This window comes from Plecotus auritus (genome assembly GCF_963455305.1).
Source record: "Plecotus auritus genome assembly, chromosome: 6".
Lineage (NCBI taxonomy): Eukaryota > Metazoa > Chordata > Mammalia > Chiroptera > Vespertilionidae > Plecotus > Plecotus auritus.
The window spans coordinates 163,357,060-163,382,293 of record NC_137773.1 but is presented as its reverse complement, the minus strand read 5'-3'; the positions used below and the strand labels follow the sequence as shown (position 1 = coordinate 163,382,293).

The following is a 25,234-nucleotide window of genomic DNA, read 5'->3' as shown; positions in this document are numbered from 1 at the left end:
AGTATACGTATTTTTTTCTATTTTTCTTTCTCCCACTCTAGCCAGTTTTCCATGCTACCTCAGAGTCTTAACAATTATCATTTATATGGTTATAAAATACTCCATTGCTTTTACTGGAGTTAAGTCACTCCCCATTTTTGCATATTTATGTTATGTCAGAGATTTCAAGAATCTGATGCAAAAATGACATTCATGTGTCTAGATTGTCCACACCTAAAATATTATTTTTTTTAGAAAAATATGAGATGGTTGAGTGACTCTTGTTTGGTAGTCATAAAACAATACCTTTGCTTTTATTTTTTATTTTTTTAAAATATATTTTATTGATTTCTTACAGAGAGAAAGGGAGAAGGATAGAGAGTCAGAAACATCGATGAGAGAGAAACATTGATCAGCTGCCTCCTGCACGTCCCCCTACTGGGGATGTGCCCGCAACCAAGGTACATGCCCTTGACCGGAATTGAACCTGGAACCCCTCAGTCTGAAGGCCGACGCTCTATCCACTGAGCCAAACCGGTTAGGGCAATACCTTTGCTTTTAAATAGAGCTGACAGATAGGAGGCATCCCCACTGTCCCTCTAAATTAATTTTTTGGTTGACTTTCATAGATAAAGTTTCATCAATAATTATCAATGATCAAAACTTTCCACTTCATTTGGGCCCATGTTTTGTGTCTTAAAAAACAAAAAATCCTGCACACTTTAAGTGAGCTGCTGCTCCCTGGAGCAAGGACCTGGTCAAGTTTTAAAGACGCACATATTATCCAAGAGGTCCATTTCTTCCCTGCTGTCCGGGAAAGCTCAGACGCATGTGTGACCTGGGCAAAACCTCAGTGCCAATTCGTGGCTAGAGAGAGACAGAGAGAGAGAGAGGGGGGGGGGGGGGAGAGAGAGAGAAGCATTTCCTCTCTAAAGTCAGAGAATAAGTTTATATTTCTAGAGTGGATCTGAAGGTCATAGCCTCTGTGTTTCCACATGTTTGCAGTTAGCTAATGATGGCTGGGAATTCTGAACAACCATCTACAAATTGTTTAGAGAGCAAAGCCTGAATGAAACCAGTTGCAGCACAGGGCTTCAGGTAAGGCTTTCACCGTGGAATTAAAACCAAATGAAAAAGCTGTTAATTTCTTTCCATTATTTGTCCAAAAATGTCAAGGAACTCTGGCAATGTCAAGTTTAACCGTTAACTCTGGAGGAACATAGATACCGATGCACAGGGACTTCATAGTTGCCTAGGGACATAAACCTGACGAAGTCCAGCCATGCCCTACCTGAGAGTGCGTTAATTTGGGTTACATATATGCAGTGGATGCCTTGCTATTATGGTATTTCCGACAAAAATCCCAACCACAAAAACAGACCAAGTGCAAATGATGATTTTGGAGAAGCGAAATAATCCTCTCAATAGTCCCAATAAGTAGGAGCCAGGGGTGAGATCAGCATCTGGAAGTAGAACATCAGGCCTGAGACACATCTCTCTCACAGACCAGACAAGAAAGACGTGGAGTTACAATCCAAACGTTCTAAAACGGGAGACCCATACTGGGGCAGTGGATTCTGGGGAGGCTGAGGTTAGTAAAACATGTGCCTGTTGAATAGATCTGTTGAAAAAAACAAAGTACAAATGCTCAAGGTTTCTTTAATATTCCCCCCAAAATGAGAGACTAGGTAGCCTTTGGGTTGGAGTTAGAGATTTGAAGGCCACTTGAGACAATAAAAAATGATGAGGATAGGGGAAGAACCTTTGAGAAAAAAAAAAAAAAAGCAGATTGAGAAAGGAAAAAACTGACCTTAGCAGACATTTGGGTGTTTTTCCATAATAACTGGTTCATGGGTAAACTAAAAACATTAAAAAAAAAAAGTCTTTTTGATTAACCTTGATCATACCTTCAGAATCCAAACAGGAAATAGTTGTTTATTCCTGGGTGCATCCATCAAGGAGATAATGACCCCAAACACTTTGCACAACTAAGTGCAAGCTATTTAAAGAAAAGAAGGGAGCCTGGGTAAGTAATTGGGATAAAGTGGCCTCTTCAGAGGTCTTAACCTTATTCCCATGAGCAAACAAGGGAGGCAAGCCAAACCGAACTTAAATAAGATGAAAGAGAGCATTTGCTGTGAAACTCGACCACATAGGCTCTTTAAGAGAGCACATGCCTTTTTCTGAATCCCCAATCCTGAGAGTAAGAGAAATTGGCAACTGTACTCTGCCTGCCACCATCCCTAATTATGTGATATTTTCCCCACATAAAATCGATTAAACTGATGCTCACATTAACACTAAAACATGTAGAAAGCTAAACCCTTGTCAATCTAATTTAAGTATAAAATTGAAGTGAACAGAAAACCATTCTTTAAAAAAATAAAATTACTCTAAATAAAATGAACAAAATATTTTTTAAAAATATATATATATTATATTGATTTTTTTACAGAGAGGAAGGGAGGATGGGAGAGGGATAGAGAGTTAGAAACATCGATGAGAGGGAAACATTGATCAGCTGCCTCTTGCACCCCCCCTCCCCCCCGGTATGTGCCCACAACCAAGGTACATGCCCTTGACCGGAATCAAACCTGGGACCCTTGAGTCCGCAGGCCGACGCTCTATCCACCAAGCCAAACCGGTTAGGGCTGAACAAAATATTTTCAAAAGGTACCTCTGTTTTCAAGCCAAAATCTGCATACTCTTTACATCTGTATTCAATGACAAAACAGAATTAGAATGCCTGACCCATATTGTCTATAGTAGCGTGGAAGTGGGTGGGTAAAAACTACTGCATGTTACTTCCAAACTGTCCGCCTTTGCACAAACTCAAAACACTGTGCTTGTGTCTGCTTGTGAGTACTAACATCACAAGCAGGTCATTTACTGCAGGTCTTACTTATGGGGGTTATTTGGAGTGAGGAAAAGCAAATAGAGGGTAGATAGGCCTTGGCAGACTTAGATTTCTATTTGAATGCTGGCTATATGGTGTTTGAGAAGTTACTCAGCATTTCCAGGTTTGTTTTCTCATCAGTAAGATGGGGAAGATAATAACTCTTAAAGTTACTTGATATCCATTGAACAATGGTATAGGCTACTGGAAGTTGAAGATGTGTATGCCTTTAGGGGCCACACATGTACATAAATAAATGAAGTGGGCTGGTTTTAAGAAAATAACAGAGTGGTTTAGCCTCTTCTAAAAAACATTCACATCTAAATACTTTTAAGCAGAGTTACAGTCAAACAACATTTTTTACTAGACACATTTGCCCTTTTGATGAATTACAGGATGTTCTAAGAGACTTCTCGATGACAGTATGCTGAACAACTATTTGATCAAAACTGGGTTGCACAACATTTTAGTATAGATGTATCTCCTACCTCCATAACCAAAGCTTACCGTATTTCTGAGAACTATAGTTCATGACCTACGCATTCCCCAGCTCATTCCCTTAAGGTTTTCTTCTGTCCTAGGTAAACCAGCCAAAGTTTCTATTCCTAACTCTTTGTTTGGTTTCACTTCCTGTTTATTGTTTTAATTTAATTTATTATTTTTTTGTTCACTGGATGATTACTTGGTTGGTAGGTTCGTGGAAGACAGATTGAAGAGTTTACTTCCTCTGCTTAAGGGAATTCAGATGGGAAACACAAAGGTAAAAATTTAGGTGATAGCCCCCGCTTAAAGAGATACCATAAATCTTTCTTCCAAATCAGGTAAACCAGCCCCTGGTCTGCCATCATGTCTGGTGTCTTCACCAGTTCATGTACCATGCTGACTTTATATTGTCGACAAAAGTTCACTTACATAATAGAAACTTTGTATCTGGAAAACGTGTGATTTGGAAAAAAAAAAAAATTCCCCAATAAGAAGCAGAATTACAGAACTGGTCCTCCACCAGTAAATTTTGAAGGACATAAAGAGAGGAAAGATAAACTGAATTGGACAATGTAATAGGTTGTGTCTCTATATATAAAACCCTAATATGCAAATAGACTCAATGGCTGAACAACTGAACCAAACAACTGGTTGCTATGACCACTAGGAGGCACGTGTGGAATGTAGTGGGCGGTGGCAGCAGGTGGCAGAGTGCGGAACATGGTGGGCATAGGCCGCGGCAGGATGGTGGAGCAAGTGAGCAGGGGCGACAGACCAAGGCAGGGCCCTGGTCGCTGTCATCAGGGCAAGCCTCTGGTGGTCACTGAAAATTCTTTGCTCCCGCGCACCGTGGTCCTGCAGGGTGCCCGCATCTGCTGCCGGCACTGGCCCTGCGCACACCCACTGCTGGTGCAGAGCCACCAGTCACACTTGCTGCCGGCATCCAGCACCGGCCCCGATCACTCGGCGCTGTCAGCAAGTGTGAGCGGTGGCTGCTGGCCCTGATCACCCCTCAAGCCTTCTCCACCTCCCCCTGCTCCTGAGGGGCAATCGGGACAGCAGCTACCGCTTGCACCCCCTGCTGGCACCGGCCCCAATCGCTCCGCGCTGTCAGCAGGTGCAACCAGGGCTGGTGCCGTCAGCAGGTGTGAGCGGTGGGGATGCAGCAGGAGCAGGGTTGCTGGCAGATGGGACTGGGGGCCATGGCAGGAGGGGCTGGGCAAGGGCACGGAGGATGGGCTGAGACCCACCCCTGTGCCCACCGCAGCCTCACGGCCCACAGTTCCTTTCAAGGTGCATGGATTCGTGCACTGGGCCCCATAGTTATAATGATAGTCCACATTACTAGAACATAATAGGTCAATTACAATGATGCAAAGTAGCAATATTTACTTTTCACAGAGATTTCAAACATATATACTTGTGCTTTCATTTGATAGTTGTATATGCAATTTTACTCATTATTGCTTGTCTTACATTATTTTCTCACAATAGAAGAAAACCTCAAAGTCCCTGACCACTATCTATGGCAGAACAACTTCTCCAGAATTTCTTTTTCTTTTTCTTTTTTTTTTAAATATATTTTATTGATTTTTTTACAGAGAGGAAGGGAGAGGGACAGAGAGTTAGAAACATCGATGAGAGAGAAACATCGATCAGCTGCCTCCTGCACACTCCCTACTGGGTATGTGCCCGCAACCAAGGTACATGCCCTTGACCGGAATCGAACCCGGGACCCTTGAGTCCGCAGGCCGATGCTCTATCCACTGAGCCAAACCGGTTAGGGCTCCAGAATTTCTTTGGTTTATGTAACAGCAAGTGCTTAGTTACAAAGATGCTCAATATCACTAATCATCCTGGAAATCCAAATCAAAACCACAATGAAATATCACCTCATACCTGTGAGGATGGCTATTAAAAAAAAGATAATTGCTGGTGAATATATGGAGAAAAGGAAACCCCCCTTTACACTGTTGGTGGGAATGTAATTTGATAAAAAAGCCATTATGAAAAACAGTATGGAGGTTCATCAAAACCAGAAAATAAAATTACCATATGATCAGCAATACCTCTCTTAGGTATATCTCCAAAGGAAATGAAATCAGTATCTCTTAAAGAGATACACCTGCACCCCCATGTTCATTTCAGCATTATTTACAATAGGCCAGACATAAGCGTCCGTTTATGAATAAATAAAGAAAGAAATTGTGATACACACACAGACACACACACACACACACACACACACACACACACACACACGAATATTGTTCAGCCTGAAAGAAGGAGATCATGCCATTTGGAAGAACATGGATGAATCTGGAGGGCATTGTGCTAAGTCAAATAAGTAAGATATGAAAGAAAAAAAAGTACACGATATCCCTTACATGTGCAACATAAAAATGTCAAGAATATAGGAGCAGAGAACACAAAAGTGATTATCGCAGGCAAAAAAGCAGAAGAAATGTGTTGCTGTTGATTTAAAGGTACAATGTTGCTTTTTATGTAGGATGAATATGTTTAGAAATCTAATACATGGCATAAAATCAGTAAATAATACAGCATTGAGTACTGGAAATGTTCTAAGAGCATAATGTCAAGTGCTCGCATTACATATACAAAAATGGTACCTATGTGAGGAAATTATATGTTAATTAGTTTGATTGTAGTAATTGTTTACTATGTATATGCATATCAAATTATGTTGTACACATTAAATACATATGATTTTCATTTAAAAAATAAAATGTAAGAAAGTTTTCCTCCAATCAAATCAAAGGTAGAGTATTAGCCATAATTTCTTTATATTATATATATGAAATTAGAGATTTTCTGAACTTTAACCTCCTGAAATCAAAACTATCTCATGAGAACCCTGGAGAAACTTTTTAACCACAGTGTTGTAACAGCATTTTTTTTAATTTTTTTTAAATATATTTTATTGATTTTTTACAGAGAGGAAAGGAGAGGGACAGAGAGTTAGAAACATTGATGAGAGAGAAACATCGATCAGCTGCCTCCAGCACACCTCCCAATGGGGATGTGCCCGCAACCAAGTTACGTGCCCTTGACCGGAATCGAACCCGGGACCTTTCAGTCCGCAGGCCGACGCTCTATCCACTGAGCCAAACCGGTTTTGGCAGCATTTTTTTTAAAATGGGGTTCTAAATTCTACCCCACATAATTCGCTTATTCAGAAAAAAATTTCTTTCAGTCATTCCTGCGACAAAAATCTGCGGTTTTCACTTTAATTATCTACTGTAACAATGGTGGCACAAAGACAAATTCCAAGGTGCCTTATAGTATATTTCTCATGGGATTTTTGCCACTTGATTTCATTTAGTACGATACCAAATGTGTTGATTTTTCACATCACCCTCAAATCCAATGCCTAGTGAGACGGTTAGCAGCTGCTTCCCTAAACTCTTCTGTTTCAGCTCCTGCCTTCCTACAGTGGCACATCTTGAGAATGTGGACAGCTGTGATATCTGCAGCTTCAGCTTTCTGATTTTCTTTGGGAGAGAAATTACACCTGTAATTACTTTCATTATTATACTTTTCGGTGTGTTTGTTGGTTTGCTTTTTATTGTGATAAAATAACAAAACATCGCATTCTAACAAATTTTTAAGTGTATAGTTCAATACCATTAAATATATTCACACTTTTGTGCAATCACCACCACCATCATCTCCAGAACTTCACCTTCCCAAACGGAAATTCTGTATCTGTTAAATTCTAACTCCCCATCTCCCCAAACCCCCAGACTCTGCCAATCACCATTCTGCTTTTTGTCTCTATGAATCTGACTCCTCTAGGTGCCTCATATAAGTAGAATCATACAATATTAGTCCTTTTGTGATTGGATTATTAAAATAATATTGTGATGTTTTCATAATTACAGAAACTTAGTGAGACGATCCCATTGTAAGATGTATAAATGTAGACTCATTATATTGTTTTCCTGAAACTAATATAATACTGTATACCAAACTAAAATAAAAAAATAAAAGTGAATAAAAAAAAGAAATTGTATCTTCAAAAGTGGCATAGAGGTGTTCCAAAGACACTTCATGAATACAGATTTCTTCCAATTCAGGGCTGATGTGAGCAGAATGACCAGAAGGTCTATCCGGATGCCTAGTAATTTAAATGAACTGCCCTTTTCTTAACAGAAGTAGTACAAATTAAATGCAGACCTTGCTATTTTCTCATATTCTACAACAGGAAGAAAACCACACCAGTTTTTTAAAAGATCATATGAAATAGGGATTTTATAATCATCAATATTTTATAACTAAAGAGACATTTGATCCCACTTACAGCCATTTGCAGACCCATAACAAATGATACATTCATCTTTCAGCTTCCATTTAGGTTTTTATAGTTTTGGGATTTGGGTTTGTTTTGTTTTTAATGCCATGTTCATGAGGGTTTTTTTTTTTTTCCTCTTTCATACTCTAAAGTTCTCATTTCTTTACTAAAGAAAAAAATCACTATTTTATTAGCAAAATGAGTAACCAACAAGTCAACAAGAACAATGGCAGCCACCAAATTAAATGACAATTCATGCTTTTACTGTGGTTTCCAACACTAAGGGAGCAAAAATCTTCAGATTTTTTTGTTTCCTTTTTACTTTTGAATTTATAAAACAACAAAGTAAACAGTACAACAAAGGGTGAAGTAAGAGGCATTTGGTTTCCAGGACCTATCCAACTCAATTACAATGAATTCCACCACCTGCTACTGTGACGGAATGTGCTTTTACTCAAAGATACCGGGTTTATGGGCCTTGAAAAAATCGTGAGGGCCCTCATATAGCCAACACCAAAATGTGTGAAAGAAATGTTCTTTAACTTTTCATTATTAACAAAACTAGTGTCAACAAACACACGTCAATTCATGAAATACTCATTCCTTGAATACGTAATATGTACTCAGGACTGCATTAAATTATAAAAGATATGAACGAGCTCCAGACAGTATGGTTCCTATGAGAAGAAATCTAGGTCCACAGTCATAGGAAAATTCACCTGATATATGTGCCAGACACATTACAAACATGGCTCTATGTAATTTTGAAAAATACTTTTAAAATCATAGGTATGGATGACCTCATTTGACAGTTGAGAAAAGTGATGTTTAGAGATGTTTTGTAATTTGTCCAAGAAAACTTAGATTATTATTTGGAAATTTTCTTGGTATAGACTTTCATTGGAAAATCCTAGAAGAACTAAGTGGGGTTTCTAAAAAAAATCCATATTTTTTGAAATCCTATATTTGAAGAGATATTATGTTTTTGCAAATTTACATAAGTTATAATAAATGAAACATCCCCATATTATATTTGTCTATTTCACATTATTATATTTTGCATATTATTTAAAATATGTAGTACAATATATCATTTCCGATATATTTGTGAAATCATGGACCAGTAAAAAATAGATAACTTCAAACCAGTAAAAAGAATAATTCTACATTGATAATAAATATTCTTAGGTATAAATGCTTACTTTTCAAGAACGACTCTGGGAAACAGGTGTAGGTGTACATCTTTGGTAGCCCTGGTGTTCACAGGCCTAGAAGACATATACCTAGCCATGTCTGTTCTTTCCATAGATGCGGCATCAAAGGATCCCAGAGAGAAAGAAAAAGCCTCCATCCTGCTTCCTCCATACCTTGCCAGTAGGTTCGCCCACCTGTATTCTGAGTAATTTATAATCTAGATGAAGGATTCAAACTAATCACAACGGTATGAGAGGTAAGGTAGCATAGGATCTTTGCTTCCAGATGGTACTCAAAGGAGGTGGTGTTGTAAACTTTTCAGATAGGATAGGAAGAGTCTCCTGAGGGCTTCTTGAGAAGGTGAATTTTGGAAGAAATACTTGACATAGCCCAGTAGAGGTATGAGGAGAGCATTTTATGTATATTAATATAAGTCTGATGTTAAAAATAAGGAATTGAAAGATAAGAGAAGAATATCTGGACATAAGGATTTCTGTTAATCTATAAGACATTCATTAGTTAAAAGTAATATTCAGATAATGGGCAAAAGCAATGTATCTCTACCATATTATTATTTTTTAAATGTTTTTATTAATTTTTAGAGAGAGATGAAGGGAGAGGTAGAGAGAGATAGAAAAATCAATGATGAGAGAGAATCACTGATCAGCTGCCTCTTGCACACCCCACACTGGGGATCGAGCCCACAATCCGGATATGTGCCCTGACCAGGAATCGAACCATGACCTCCTGGTTCATAGGTCAACACTCAACCATTGAGTCACGCCAGCTGGGCTCTACCATATTATTTAAGCTACACTAAACTTCATAAAAATTATTTAAATTTCTTCCAATAAAAATAATTATTGCAAAAGAGTTAGACAGGTAGATTATAGTATTAAATGCAGTCAATTTAAATATATGTTTAAAACTGCAAGGCTACCTATTTTATTAAACATTTGTGGATAGTTTTATTTTTGCCTAATATGTATATTAAAAGTGATCACAAACAAATACTCAGTAAATACAGGGGTGGGGCAAAGTAGGTTTACAGTTGTTCATATGGAAAATAATACAATAATTAATAAATAATAATACAAGAATAAACTCTGTATTTCATGTACTCACCATTGTAAACCTACTTTTGTTTCACCCTGTACATAACTATATAACACTTTTGAGGAAAAATATGCAGTCATATAACTCTCAAAACATATTACAAGTACATTTTTTCATTTATTACAAAAACTTCTCAAAGTTAACATATAACAACAACAACAACAACAATAATAGAACCTTCTAAAATATTTAATATGCTAAATTAGAAATAATAGGTGTGGGTGGGATACAGACAGAACAAAATCCTTTCTTTTAGATGCTATGGTAGACTAAGAGTCTAGAGTTTGGGTTAATATAGCAGGATTGATTTTGGTGCCTTTTCTTTTCATCTCTAAGGAGACTGGTCCATACACTTTCTCATCCCCCTAAACACTAACTTGCATATAATATGCCACATGTTCAACAGCCTGTGAAAAATTGAATTCATACCATTTCTTTAGAAGCAAAATTAATAAATCCTGTTTTCATAATATTTGGTTTTGATTGCATAGTCTTAGTCTGGAGGCAAAGTTGAAAATGATTTAGAAGCAAGTGTCTAGGAAAAGTCCAAATCCAATTTGTGTTCTCTAATTACAGGCTCAATGCTCTCTGTGATTTTGTTTGAAAAAGCCACCTCACACACCCTTTCCATTCTTTCCTAAAGAAAGCAAAGGTCAAGATGAACTCAACTTTTGTCTATTAAAGAAGCAAAGGTAAAATTCTCTCCTAATTCATTGCTAGTTTCATCTGATATTATTTTACAAAGACAAAGAACTATTTTGCTATGTTTTTTTCCCCTTAATTGGCAACAAAACAGATTTGGAGAAATTTAAGTTAATCATAATCTATCACCCATAATCCCACCGCCTCAATAAATATTCTTGTTTTGCTTAATATTGCCAGTATTTTGTAGGACAGACAACCAAAGTATTGATGAGCATCATCCATGTATTAACTCATTTGCTCATTAATATTATTCATCTAGATTATTATTCATCAATATTACTGACATAATTTTTTAGATTAAGAAACTGAGGCACCCAACGAAGTTCAGTAATTGAGCACAGAACATATAGCTACAAGGTGGAGAGGTGATGTTCTAACCAGACAGTCTGGCTCCACCACAGACATAGCCATATGTCTCTCAAATAAGAGTAATAATGACTCTCAAATATTTACATAGCTCCATATTTATTGTACACATTATTTTACTTCCTTCTATAGCTATTTAACTTCTGATAATTTTCATAGTGCACATGTTTTAAGCCTCTTGACTATCATCACAAGGCTATGTAACAGTTGTAGGTGCTCCATAAGCTAGAATTCGGGAGGTTTCCTATATTTGCTCCAATCTATAATAATAAAAGGGTAATATGCAAATCAACCAAACAGCCGAACAGAGGAATGACTGTCTGGATGACCACGCTATGACACCCACTGGTGCCAGGCCAGCCAAGGTAGGTGTGATGTGATTGGTTGGGGACCCAGCCATCACCCCATGATTGCCTCACAGAGGGAAGCCCAGGCCACTGGCTGGTGGGGCGATCAATTGGGGGGCTGTGCAATCACCCCAAAGAGGGAGGCCCAGGCCACACTCTGCGGGGTGATCGATGGAACCGGGGAACTGGGGGTGTGTGGGGGCGGACTTGGTCAGCGCCAGTCCAAGGCAGGTGCGGGCAGGGGGTGGGGCCACAGGGCTGCGAGGCAGCCGGGTCTGTGAGGCCCTGGCAGCTGGGGCTGTGGAGGCCTACCACTGCACAAATTTTGTGCATAGGGCCTCTAGTTTAGAAAATAAAAGAGGGCTAAGAGTCTGCATATATATGCATTTAAAACAGTATGTTTGGATAAAGTACTTGGGACAACATTTTCAGTAAAATTATAAGTATCAACAATATCTCCTTTATTGTTCTCTCCACACTGATGTTTGTAAAGTCTCTACCAATGTATCATGATACTAAGCAGAATGGATGAACCAGCTTCACAGAAACCAGCTTTGGATGGCCTACATGTCATCATGTTTGCTACCTGAAAGAATACAACTTATCATCGAAAATTGCTTTAATTTCTATTTTACCTAATACCCTGAGGACACTATTCCTTTGTAGCTCTCTCAAGTGTTTTTTTTGTTTGTTTGTTTGTTTGTTTTTCTTAATATCCCTTCTCTGCCTGGAACTATAAATGAGAGCCCTCCCCACCCTGTTCCTAATTCCATATGGTTTCCCTCCTATCTAAAATCTCTAATTTTTAATCTTACAACATAAAATTTTATAGCCAATGAATCTTCTTTTTCACCATGGTCTATAGACCTCTGGTATCATTCTTCCTATTTTTCCACAAACACCTTCTGGATTGGTCACTTTTTCCAATATTACTCCTGCTTCAATCATTGATTATTTCAATAATTATTTAGATGGTTGTTTCAATGCCTTGTCCTATCAGTTTCTTGAACTCCTCAGTGATGTCATATCTTCCTCCCCAACCTCAGCAACTTGCTTGATGAAGGTCATGATTCAGAGTCACTACTGCTATCCACAGGCTCCAAATGCTGAAGCCAGAAAAGGCAATTGGAGGCTCTCCTTTGTGTTTAATGACCACATGATCATTTCACCTTCTTCACACTACCCTCAAGGCAAAAGGTCTAACAGCCCTCTGCCCTCCCTTGAAGTCATCTTTTGCTATTAAATGATTTCTCTAGGTGGCTCCCTCCCTCCCTCTCTCCTTCCTTCCTTCCAGATATGTGGATCTGATCAATTATATTCTGAAATTCTTTCTCCTAAACATCAACCTTTCTCAAGCCTATCCTTGTACTTGGCCTTTATAAACTTAATTCGCCCCAAAGGAGTCTCCATATTCTCTATCCACAATATTTTGCAGAGACCCATCTTGTAGATACCTCTTATACTCTCACATATATTAGGCTGGCATACTCATCCTAATCATTTGATTAGTATTAGTTTCTTGGTTTTCTTGACGGTTGCTTTTTCAACTAGAAATTGAGCTATTAGGTGACAGAAACCATGTCTTATTTTTTTTCTTGCAGTACCTGAATACCTCGTGCTTTTGTAAGTTTATAAGAGACATGAAGTGCGTGATCTGTAGTGTATGAGTATTCATTCCTAAAACTTTTGCATATTATACTTATATGTGAAATAGGGACAGGGTTTAGAATGATCTTGGCTCTACCCTACTTGTCAATGTCAGTATCATAAAAGTGACTGGTTTAGAGGAACAACAAATAACATGTTACAGGAAGCATTCCAGTTTTCCAGTAAGAACTGAGTCATGAAAGAGAGACTATATAGATTTCATAAATAATATAATGCAACCCTTAAGAGTATTGGATTCCAAGACATGAAGAAACATGAGCCATAGACATAATCAAATAACTTCAACAATATTTCCCCCCTCCAAAAAAAAAAAAAATAGAAAAATCCTTAATAAGATACCAACTCTGAGATCCCATGGGGTGCTTACAGCTGAAGCTTAGACACAGTGGGCCCATCCGTGAATTCAGTCCTAGTCAACCAATGTCGCTAAAGCTTTAAAGAACAGATAAATTAAAACGTGTTTTGCATGGGAAAGTTTTCCCCAGAGTTCCTCATTTTTATATAGGAAATCAATTTGCATCACTGATGATATCATTCATACCAGACAACCCAAAGTTGTTAAGAGGTAATTTAGTTTTATGCTGAAAGCAATTTGGTACTTGTTCTAATTTGTGAGTTTCATTTTGTTTGTTAATGAAAAAAATTAATGAGCAATGGTACTAGAAATACAACTCATCAAAGCCTCGGCAATGTTAGAGAGGTTTGCCATGTACTGTACATCATGACCCTGTTGCAGCAGGTTGCCTGGACCTCCACCTGGGCGGGGCTCTCAATTTAACAGCATAGTCCAGAACTAAAGGTACAGATGCCCTCATACATACCTTTGCACTGATTTGTGTTCTTGTCAAGAATTGCCTTTGTCGATACAATTTTTCCATACCTGAAAGAGAGAGAGAAAAAGTTATCGTAGCCCAATAAAGACACTTAAAAGCACTAATGAGCCTGGGTGTACACACAATGGAGCAGGAATACACCAAGGAAAAAGCTCTGAACTCCCATTTCGCACCCGGATGATCTCTTCACCAGTTCTTCTCTAGAACTGGAGAATGTGCTTCCCTACATAATCACTGGGTGGAGCCTTCAAAAATAAACCTGTTGGGCTGTCATAGGTGGCTGAGAGGGGACTGCCTGGGATTGCAATCAAAGTAAATCACACTCCATGGATGCTGGGAAAAGCACAGACCTAGCGCCAGGCTGGACAGGGCTTGCATCCAGCTTTGGTGCTCACCTAGTATTGCAACCCTGGGCAGTTAAACACAACTTCCCCAGGCCGGTCTTTTCATCTCTAAAAATGAGAATTGTCATGATCACCTTTCAGGATTTGGGAGAGTGTTGAGTTGATAAGTTGAGATTGCCTATCAGTGCTCATAGGGTAAGTAAAAATAAATTTATTTATTAGTTGGTTATTTTACTACTAAAAATATATCATGTTGTAAGTTAATTAAGGATAAAGACTGAGCTTCGTATTCTCAATGCCTGCCACCAAAGCCAATAGAAGTTAAATAAATGCTTGTTATAAATAAATAAATTATCCAATGGTACTTCATCTACAACGAAGTGTCTACCACATATTCATTATTTAATCACCTCTTGCAGATGACCTGCTTTAGGCTTTGTTTTAAAAATATGGGTTACATAGAAGAATAAAATTCAATCTCTGTGAGCTGTTCCATGGGGTATAACTGATGGGAGTAAAGAAGGTGATTTCCTAAAACCCTGTTCTTCTTTAGGATTCCATGAAGGATGATTCTGACTCAACATAATAACACGGAGAAGCTATCACGCAAATTCGGTGCAGTGCTTAATTATTACATCATGCTGCCTCTAAAATAGAGAAGATACAAATATCAAATCTTCTAGTTCAATCAATCTTTATTTATTTGGGAAACCAAGGCAATATAGTGTTGAGTTAAAATAATATACTGTGACAACAATCTACCATGGCTTGAATCTCAATTAAGCCCCAGCATATTTGGTTGGTTAAACCTTATGTATTCTTTGCATCATTTCATCATCTATGATAATATGAATCTATTTTTAAATATCGATTTCCATTATTTATTTAAATTTATATGCATCTACTTAAATCTATAACATGATGACAGTGGTCTTTACCTCACAGGGTTATTGTGAGCATTAAATGGGGTTACCAAAAGTGCTGATAACAGTGGCTGGCATAGAATAAGTGCTCAGTAAGTATTAGTTCTTCTTGCAATGACTTTCTTCCTGTTATCTGCTATATAAAATGTCCAGTCTTTGGCATTCTCTAAGATGGGTAAGATGTGAATGGAGGTAACACTACTGCCCCAATTGGCAGTTTAAAACATTCCTACTTGTTTAAGTCCTTTATCCATTTGAGTTTATTTTTGTGTATGGTGTAAGTTGGTGGTCTAGTTTCATTTTTTTGCATGTATCTGAGTCATGAAAGAGAGACTATATTTTCCCAACACCATTTATAGAAGAGACTGTCTTGACTCCATTGTATGTTCTTGCCTCCTTTGTCAAATATTAATTGAGCATAGTGGTTTGGGTCAATTTCTGGGTTCTCTATTCTATTCCATTGATCTATATGTCCGTTCTTGTGTCAGTACCAGGCAGTTTTGAGAACGGTGGCTTTGTAATACAGCTTGATATCTGGTATTGAGTTCCCGCCTACTCTGTTCTTCTTTCTCAGGATTGCTACAGCTATTTGGGGTCTTTTTTTTTTTTTAATTCCAGATAAATTTTTGAAGAGTTTGTTCTAGGTCTGTGAAATATGCTGGGAAACCATAAAAGTATTAGAGGAATCCACAGGCAGCAAAATCTCAGACATATGCCAAAGCAATTTCTTCACCAATACAGCTCCTAGGGCAATGGAAACTAAAGAGAAAATAAACAAATGGGACTATATCAAAATAAAAAGCTTCTGTATGGCAAAAGAAACCATCAAAAAAACAACAAGAAAGCCAATTGCTTGGGAGAACATATTTGCCAATGCTATCACCAATAAGGGTTTAATCTCCAACATTTACAGGGAACTCATACAATTTAACAAAAGGAAGATAAACAACCCAATCAAAAAATGGGCAACGGACTTAAATAGAATCTTTTCTAAAGAAGGAAGGCCAAGAGACATATGAAAACATGCTCAAAGTCACTAATCATCCGAGAGATGCAAATAAAACCACAATGAGGTACCATCTCACACCTGTCAGAATGGCTATCATCAACAAATGACAAGTGCTGGTGCAGATGCGGAGAAAAAGGAACCCTCGTGCACTGCTGGTGGGGATGCAGACTGGTGCAGCCACTGTGGAGAACAGTATGGAGTTTCCTCAAAAAACTAAAAATGGAACTCCCATTTGACCCAGTGATCCCACTTCTAGGAATATATCCCAAGAAACTAAAACACCAATCAGAAAGGATATATGCACCCCTATGTTCATAGCAGCAAAATTCACCATAGCTAAGATTTGGAAACAGCCTAAGTGTCCATCAGCAGATAAGTGGATTAAAAAACTCTGGTACATCTACACAATGGAATACTATCCTGTGGTAAGAAAAAGAATCAATAGCATGGATGGAACTGGAGAGCATTATACTAAGTCACTGGTCGGCAAACTGAGGCTTGCGAGCCACATGCGGGTCTTTGGCCCCTTGAGTGTGGCTCTTCCACAAAATACCACGTGCGGGCGCGCACATACAGTGCGATTGATACTTCGTGGCCCATGCACAGCAGTCGGAGTTGTGCTCTCAAAAGAAATGTCAGTCGTTGTACTGTTGATATTTGGCTCTGTTGACTAATGAGTTTGCCGACCACCATGCTAAGTGAAATAAGCCAGTCAGAGAAAAATAGATATCACATGATCTCACTCATTTATGGACTATAATGAACAATATAAACTGATGAACAAAAACAGATCCAGAGACAGAGAAGCATCAATCAGACCATCAAACCTCAGAGGGAAGGTAGGGGAGGGTGGGGGTAACGGGGAGAGACCAACCAAAGGACTTGTATGCATGCATGTAAGCCTAACCAATGGACACAGACACCAGGGGGGTGAGGGCATGAGTGGGGGGTTGGGGGGACAATGGGGGGATAAGGACACATATGTAATACCTTGATCAATAAAGAAAAAAAATAAATAAAAATAAAACATTACTACTTAGGCTGTCAAAAATCTTCCACTAAAATATTTGGCAGGTCAAGTTATTTGCTAAAAGGATAATTTCCATTTACAGTTTATATTGTTATTTTTAATGTTAGTTACTTCATTAACTAGGTTTTCACCATATTTAATTGCACAAATGCCTATAGGTTCAAAGATTTTTGGGGTTGATTTAAGACTATTGAAATGTCTATTCCCTCATGGTATAATCATATAAGCCCACTCACTCCAAAATTCCTCATGTCCACACCTTTCTCATCCCCCAAAACACACACATCCTATTTTTAAGCTCTATTTCATCCCAAGAGTTTCTCTCTTAAGAAAATAACCTGTAAAATAATATCCTATTAGAACAGTCTCTTTAGTGGACAATGGTTCAAGGTACCTATAATCAGATCCATTAACTAGTGTAATGTTTGCTAGATTTTGGGTACTCAGGCAAGTAAACATTTGCAAAACTATATGTATCTTACCATAGACAACTAAAAGGGAAAGAAAGGGAACATAGGCTGAAACATTTCTCCCCATACAAAGCACCACTAGTACAGTATGGGAGAACTGAAAACTAGGAAAGAAAAAATATTACAGAACATTTATAACCATCTCACATCAAACACACAAACTCTTAAGACAAAAATCCTTCTTAATTGGTTGCTAAAGCTACTCCTGATATTTTTCTTTAAGTACCTCCTATTAATTAAAATTTAGTCCTGTCTTTTAAAGAGGAAATTAAAAATTACTATATCTTATAATGAATAACATTTCACAATGAGACTTTTAACCTGTGGTGTGCATGTTTTCCTACTGTATCATTATTACAAAGGTATCTTCTCCATTACATGTAGTGTAATTAAAAGTGATTAAACATGTTTACAGCCAAAAATAAAATAAAATACTTTTGTGTGGAAAGCATTTGTAGATACCTACGCAAGCAACTTTTTTCTTAAATAAAAGCAATTATTTCCCAGAAAGTGTTACAATACTACTAAAAATTAAAAAATTGTGTGTGTGCACGCACACACACACACACGTGCACGCGCCAAAAAATAAATTTCTATTTTTAAAATATATGTTTATTGATTTTGGAGAGGAAGAGAGAGATAGAAACATCTATGATGAGAATCACTGATGGGCTGCCTCCTGCATACTCCATACTGGGGATCTGGTCTGCAAGTCAGGCATGTGCCCTACTGGTAATCAAACCTTGACCTCTTGGTTCATAGGTTCATAGGTCAACCACTGAGCCATGCCATGCCGGCTGGGCAAAATTATGATATTTATTGATTTCCTGATTGCTAATTACACTCTAGGCAAGCCTTTCCATAGTTTAGAATCACAAAAGAAGGGGACACAGCTCATAGTACCTTACTGAGCCTCTACTCTGACTGGAGGTATAGAAATTTCATTCCTTTGCTTGGTTACAACATTCTGCATTAACAATTACTTCACAAAGCTAGAATGTGCTTTAAACAACAAAAGGAGGTATTTTATGGACCATGGATTTCAGTCCATGTCTGCACTCTCTCTCGACAAACAGGTACTTTCTGCATCGCTGGTGCTATTTTCTCCATGTTCCACAAAGTCAACAACTGAGGTAGGTAAATATAGACCTTTTTTTTTTTTTAATGACACAAAAATCACTGATATTCTTGTAAAGAATTAGGTTAAATCTCTCTTCCCAATGTTTTGTTAAAGTATACTAATCGACTAGAGTAAAAACTACTTCATTAAAGGTACATTTTTACACACTCGTAAGGAAATAAATTCCTTCTGAGGCAAAAAGGTATTCCTAAACTTAAATTACCTTATTTATTTAGTCTTCCCATTCCCAGGATGTGGATTAAGACCTTAAGTGTTCATAAAGTTTTTCTTGGTGCCACCCACGAGTGGGAAGCAAAATCTGATATTAGAGGAAAGTGTGTGCCCACGCCACTGAATGATGCCTGGAAGCAGACATCGGAGCTCTGGGCCCAGGTGCCCCTGGCTCCAGAAACTCTCAGACAAATCCAATCCACTTTCCTAGGCTTCAATTTCCTCCAGCGAGAAGAGATCAAACATCAGCCACAGTCAGCTTCCCTAGGGGTCTCAACTTCTTGGGGGAAACAAATCAATGAAGTGAACACATTTTATATCATAAGTCTTTCCATCTGGGCGTGGAGTGCCTTCTGTGGCCAGTGTCAGAAGCACCTAACACAGAATTTCTAGGACACTTTTCAATGTTAAAATATGCAGCTTCACATCGTATCTACATATTCTGCAACTATCCTGCATACCAATACAGTGACCAAATCCCAAGCAACATTTTATTTAATTCCAAGTGTACTCTGTAAAACAGTAGCCAATCTAGGATAACTAACCACTTATTACATTTTGATTTTTCATAATTGACTTTTATAAATCCATGTGTCACGTATCAACTCTTGAAGCAAAGTGGGGGGTGGGGGGAGAAAGACTCATGGACACAGACAACAGTATGGTGATTGCCAAAGGGAAGGGGAGTATGAATAGGGAAAAGACGGTAGAGAGGGTATAAATGGTGATGGGAGGAGATTGACTTGGGGTGGTAAACTCACAATACAATATAGAGATGATGTATTGCAGAAATGTAAAAAAACTTCAGATAATTTTATTCTAGCTTATCAATAAAAGTTTTATATTACACTTTTTTAAAGAAACAATCAATTCTTTCTGGCATTTATTCTCTTAAACAGCATCTGATTCTAACTATATTTGCTGATATACATGGTTATTCCACATACAAGCCTAATTTAAACTAATGGCATCTTTTATTTTCCAAAGTTAACGAGAAAATAGAGCTATTATGGGTCTATGCTTCATGAATTATGAAGACATCAAATTGATGGGATCTTTCTACAAAGAATTTATTTTTAAATCCTTTTACTGAATCACCCACTGTGTATATTAATTCAAAAAATACAGACAGAGACTGAAAATAGAGTCTCTGCAGTCAATTAACTCCCAGCTAACTCATTATTCACATGCCTTGTATATTGATACCAAACTAGAAAAAGGTATTACATTTATTTAATGCATGAAACATTATCCTTTTAGAACATGTGCTTGTTTGCCCACTTCTAGATGGCTCATTCATTCTCTGGCATTTGGAGATGCTAATGTGAAGGCCAAATAAAACAGCTCATCTAGGTCCACTGAGCCTGAGGACTGCCAGTTTGTGATGGTGGCACTGATGTCCTCCAGCTGCCCCTTGTCTTTCTAAATAATAAAGGTCCTTCAAGGGCAAGCTCCATGTTCTGGCTGCCATGACCACCAGCTATTTCTCCCAAATCGGAACAGCTATTGTGCTCACAGCCTGCATAAAATCACCTAAAATTTACTATTATTATTATTATTATTATTATTATTACTAGAGGCCTGTTGCAGGAAGATTCCTGCAATAGGGCTTCCTGCGGCATCTCCGCCGCCCCGCCTGCTTCCCTCCCTTCTCCCCAGCCCCGCCTGCTACCTTCCCTTCTCCCCCGCCCCACCTGCTTCCCTCCCTTCTCCCCAGCCCCACCTGCTTCCCTCCCTTCTCCCCAGCCCCGCCTGCTACCCTCCCTTCTCCCCCACCCCGCCTGCTTCCCTCCCTTCTCCCCCACCCCGCCTGCTTCCCTCCCTTCTCCCCCGCCCCGCTTGCTTGCTTCTCTGCAGCTTGGATCCCTTCTGCAGCGCTTGGCTTCCTTCTACACTGTCTTCAGTCTTCACTCTGTGCCTGGATATGCAAATTAACCGCCATCTTGGTTGGGTTAATTCGCTCCTGGTTGGCTGCTGGGCGTGGCTTGTGGGCGTAGCGGAGGTACGGTCAATTTGCATGTTTCTCTTTTATTAGATAGGATTATTATTATTATTACTACTACTAGAGGCCTGGTGCATGAAATTCGTGCATTCGGGGTGGTGGTCCCTCAGCCCGGCCTATGCCCTCTCACAGTCCGGGAGCCCTCAGCGGATGTCCCACTACTACAGAGGCGGGAAAGGCTCCCGCCACCACTGCTGTGCATGCCAGCCATGAGCTCAGCTTGTGGCCGAGCGGTGCTCCCCCTGTGGAAGCACACTGACCACCAGGGGGCAGCTCCTGCATTGAGCGTCTGGCCCCTGGTGGTCAGTGCACATCATAGCAAACAGTCATTCCCCTGTTCGGTCAATTTGCATATTAGCCTTTTATTAAATAGGATTATTTTACTGTTTCATAACATTGTCTGTTTGTTCCCCAGGAGACTGTCTTTTCAGAGCTTGATGTGATGTATAGTAAAGCTCTATAAAATCTGTTGATTTTTAAATAGTTTTTTAATGGACCTGACAACTCTTCCAGTTCAGAAACAACTATTAATGATTGGGCTACATTTATACACAAACACACGCACAGCACACACCATTAATTGAGCACCTGCTATGAGACACTTATTACACAGAGCACATTAGATATTTTACTCCAAATTCTCAAAACTACCTAAGTTGATATTGTAATTCTCATTTTTAAGATAAAAACTTATAGTTAGTTATATTAAGTTACTTGCCCAGGTTGACATAGATATTGAGTTATATTGCTTACATTTAAACTCAGGTGCATCTTAGTGCAAAAAGTCCCTCCTTTTTCCTTGATATCACACTATCCCTTAAAGCATAAGAAACAAATGGGGTCATGGAAACATCAAAAAGTCTTGCAGATGTTGGATATGATTAGTCCCCTAGAATAGTGATTTTTAACCTTTTTTAATCTCATGGCACACATAAACTAATTACTAAAATTCTGTGGCAAACAAAAATATATATTTTTGCCAATCTGACAAAAAAAATAGTGTAATTTTGATTCATTCACCCCAGATGGTTATTGTTGTGTTGGCTGTTGTCATTTTTTTATTTGACAATCAAAGGGAAAAGAGAGGTCAGTGCTTCTGACTAAATAGTCAAGTGTTGCATGTTTTAAAAATTCTTGCGGCACAAAAAATGACCACCATTCATTGGAAATAGTGCAGGCAGACATTCATTGTTGATTGCTAGAACTCACTTTCAAAAAACAGATTCTTTAAAGCAGCTTAGGACTTTTCAGCTTGTTGCACAGTCTAGAACATCTGTGAACTTAACATCAACTGAACACATGATGGAAAACAGCTTTGTGGCAGAATTTACACTTGCTGTTTAGGGAAGACATCAAACCTCAAATTCTGAAAATCCTGATATCATCTATTGCCTCAATGGTATTATCAAAACACTGAAACAAATGCACAGCGTCTGTGATCATTTTGAGGGCTATATTTCAGTAGCAGTGAAACTCTGCTATTTGGAGAACCCTCTTGGTTTCCACTGTACCCCCAGTTCTAAGATGCACAATCATGGCTCTCAAAAAAGTTTTGTGATGGAGCTGTTGCCATTAAAGTAGTAGTTCCCAACGCTGACATAGGTCACCTGGCTTCATTATAATTTCCTCCCAGGTTTTCTTTGTCACTACCCTCATCCTCCTCATCCCAGCTCAACAGACATTTTCTCTCTTCCTCAAGCAGCTCATTTCAATGCTGGTTATGATCCAACAGGCAGTGAGCATAGCTCTAGTGAAGAGTGCATTGTATCACCCATTGTATTAAAGATACAAATGCAATATTTTATCCAAACTATATTGTATCTTTTCTTATCCTAATATTGAGGATGAGTTCTTCAAGGGTAGGGTATAAGTTTTATTTATTTTACCCTACACACAGGGCTCATCCAATAAATGTTTATTAAATAAATGAATAAATGAGTCAATGCCAAATATCACACCCCTCATCAAATAAGACAACCAGGACGGCAATGAGAATCAAGTATATCTAGGCACAGATACATCTCCCCTTTCCAACATGGCAAAGTGCATAGTCTCCTGATAGCACATGACTTTTCCTATCTTCAGCACATTCACTTCATTTCATTCAAAAAGAGAGTGAGCTAGAACATCACCCAAGAGCCAAACTAAAAAATAGTCTCAAATTCTTTCCTGTAAAATGTTTAATACATTACATTATTTTAAATCTACAAAGACACTCAAGGAAAAATATTGACATACAATACTTAAAGAGCAGCCACTATAAGCTTTTTAATGAATATCTACTGCTGGTATGAGGAAGTGCCTAATGCTACCAACTCGATGCATTATTTCCCAGGGAGATTTGTCTTTAAAAGAATGATCATCTTGAGCTGTCTGTGGAATCTTTCTGAGCTTCATAACATTTTAAAAAAATGCATTTCTGTAATTAAGTAATATAAGAACGCCACTGCTTCATTTAAAATAATTAGAACTCACAAAGGGAAAACCAGACAAAACCATGTAATAGAGCAAGAAGTAGTCCAATGAAAGTAATTTTCATTTTTTAAAAGCTCACATGTACAAAAAACAGAAAAGATAAAAATCAAGCCAAATTTTAATTTATATTAACCATTTTCTCCTTAATTCCAAAGAAGTATACAAGAACATACCCATAATTGAGCACCTGCTATGAGACACCCAGATGGATGAGAACACAGCCATTTTTGTCAACACATTGATCTCTCTGCATTAAATTGTGAGGAGTATATTGGATAAAACTGTTCTGTGTCACCCCAGAAGATTCAGTCCTTGTGGAACTATTGTAGAAAGCCCATTGTTTAATGGATATCCAATTGATTCATGCTACCATAAATCAATGGCATAGTCCAATTACCTATTTGCGATTATTTGAAGATTATATGCTCTCTGTATTATCAATAGTACTTTTACATTTTTTTTTCTAATATATTTTATTGATATTTTACAGAGAGGAAGGGAGAGGGATAGAGAGTTAGAAACATCGATGAGAGAGAAACATCGATCAGCTGCCTCCTGCACACCTCCTACTGGGGTTGTGCCCGCAACCAAGGTACGTGCCCTTGACCGGAATCGAACCTGGGACCTTTCAGTCCGCAGGCCGATGCTCTATCCACTGAGCCAAACTGGTTTCGGCTACTTTTACATTTTTATGTAAAATACTAGAGGCCCATTGCACGATATTCGTGCAAGAATAGGCCTTCCTTCCCTGGCTTCACTCCCAGCCGCCCGGGAGCCAGCAAGTCCCCACTCCCTGGCTGCCAGGGAGTCGGCTCCTCCTCGCTCCTGGGCTGCCCAGAGCCGTCAAGTCCTCGCTTCTGTCTGGACCACCACTACAGTAGCTCCCTCCGTGCCCCCCTTCCCCTCATAGCAGGCTTCACTCCGCTCCACGCCTGCATATGCAAATTAACCTCCATCTTTGTTGGGTTAATTTGCATACTCACTCTGATTGGCTGTGGGTGTAGCGGAGTGATGGTTAATTTGCATGTTTCTCTTTTATTAGGTAAGATATAACTGCCATACTAGGTAAGTGAGAACACAATAAAATGATGAATTTTAAGCATTCTACTATATGCTTATAGCAGACAGTCAAAACTGTAGTTGGTGGGGTGATGCTCAATCTTTCAATTACCAAACGGTCAGAAAATGTAGACTGATGTTATAAATGATGTTGAAAAATATAAAAAGGTAAATAGACTGCAAAATTCTTACAATACTGTCTCAATTATCCATGACTTCTAGTTCATTTGCCTTTATCCTTCCCACTCTCACCGCAGGTGTACACAGACACACACCCCTTAGTGCATTTCTTTCATTCCTGGGGGAAAACTGTTCTGCCTGACAAAGGCCACACCTAGAATACTTTTTGGTCTGTGCCATTTGGGAAGGTCATATACTAAAGGAAAAACGAAAAAAAAAAATTCAATTGCTCCCTACATGCCAGGAATGTTATCATGCCTTGTTACAGATTATTTTTATCTGAGCAACTCTTATTTAAGAAAACTTGAACATACTGCCTCTAACTTCCACTACAAGACCCCTTATGATACTCTCAGTACAACATAATGTCTATATTATCACAACCCAAAGCCTTGTTTTCATGCTTTCTTGAAACACTATGAATCTCATGTTTAAGCACAGATCAGGTGCTATCTATAATAATAAAATCGTAATATGCTAATTAGACCAGAT

General features: G+C 38.5%; 1 protein-coding gene across 9 annotated transcripts in view; it reads right to left on the bottom strand.

The window, feature by feature from the left end:
* The window catches only part of RBMS3 (RNA binding motif single stranded interacting protein 3), a gene marked incomplete at its 3' end in the record, with an annotated part of 1,264,947 nt that overhangs the window by 431,026 nt on the left and 808,687 nt on the right, over nucleotides 1–25,234 (bottom strand). For all 9 annotated transcript variants that reach the window (XM_080673189.1, XM_080673187.1, XM_080673188.1 and 6 more), the window contains one exon: nucleotides 13,888–13,946. In XM_080673189.1, coding sequence (XP_080529315.1) covers nucleotides 13,888–13,946 — 59 coding nt within the window. The remainder of the gene's footprint in view (nucleotides 1–13,887; nucleotides 13,947–25,234) is intronic.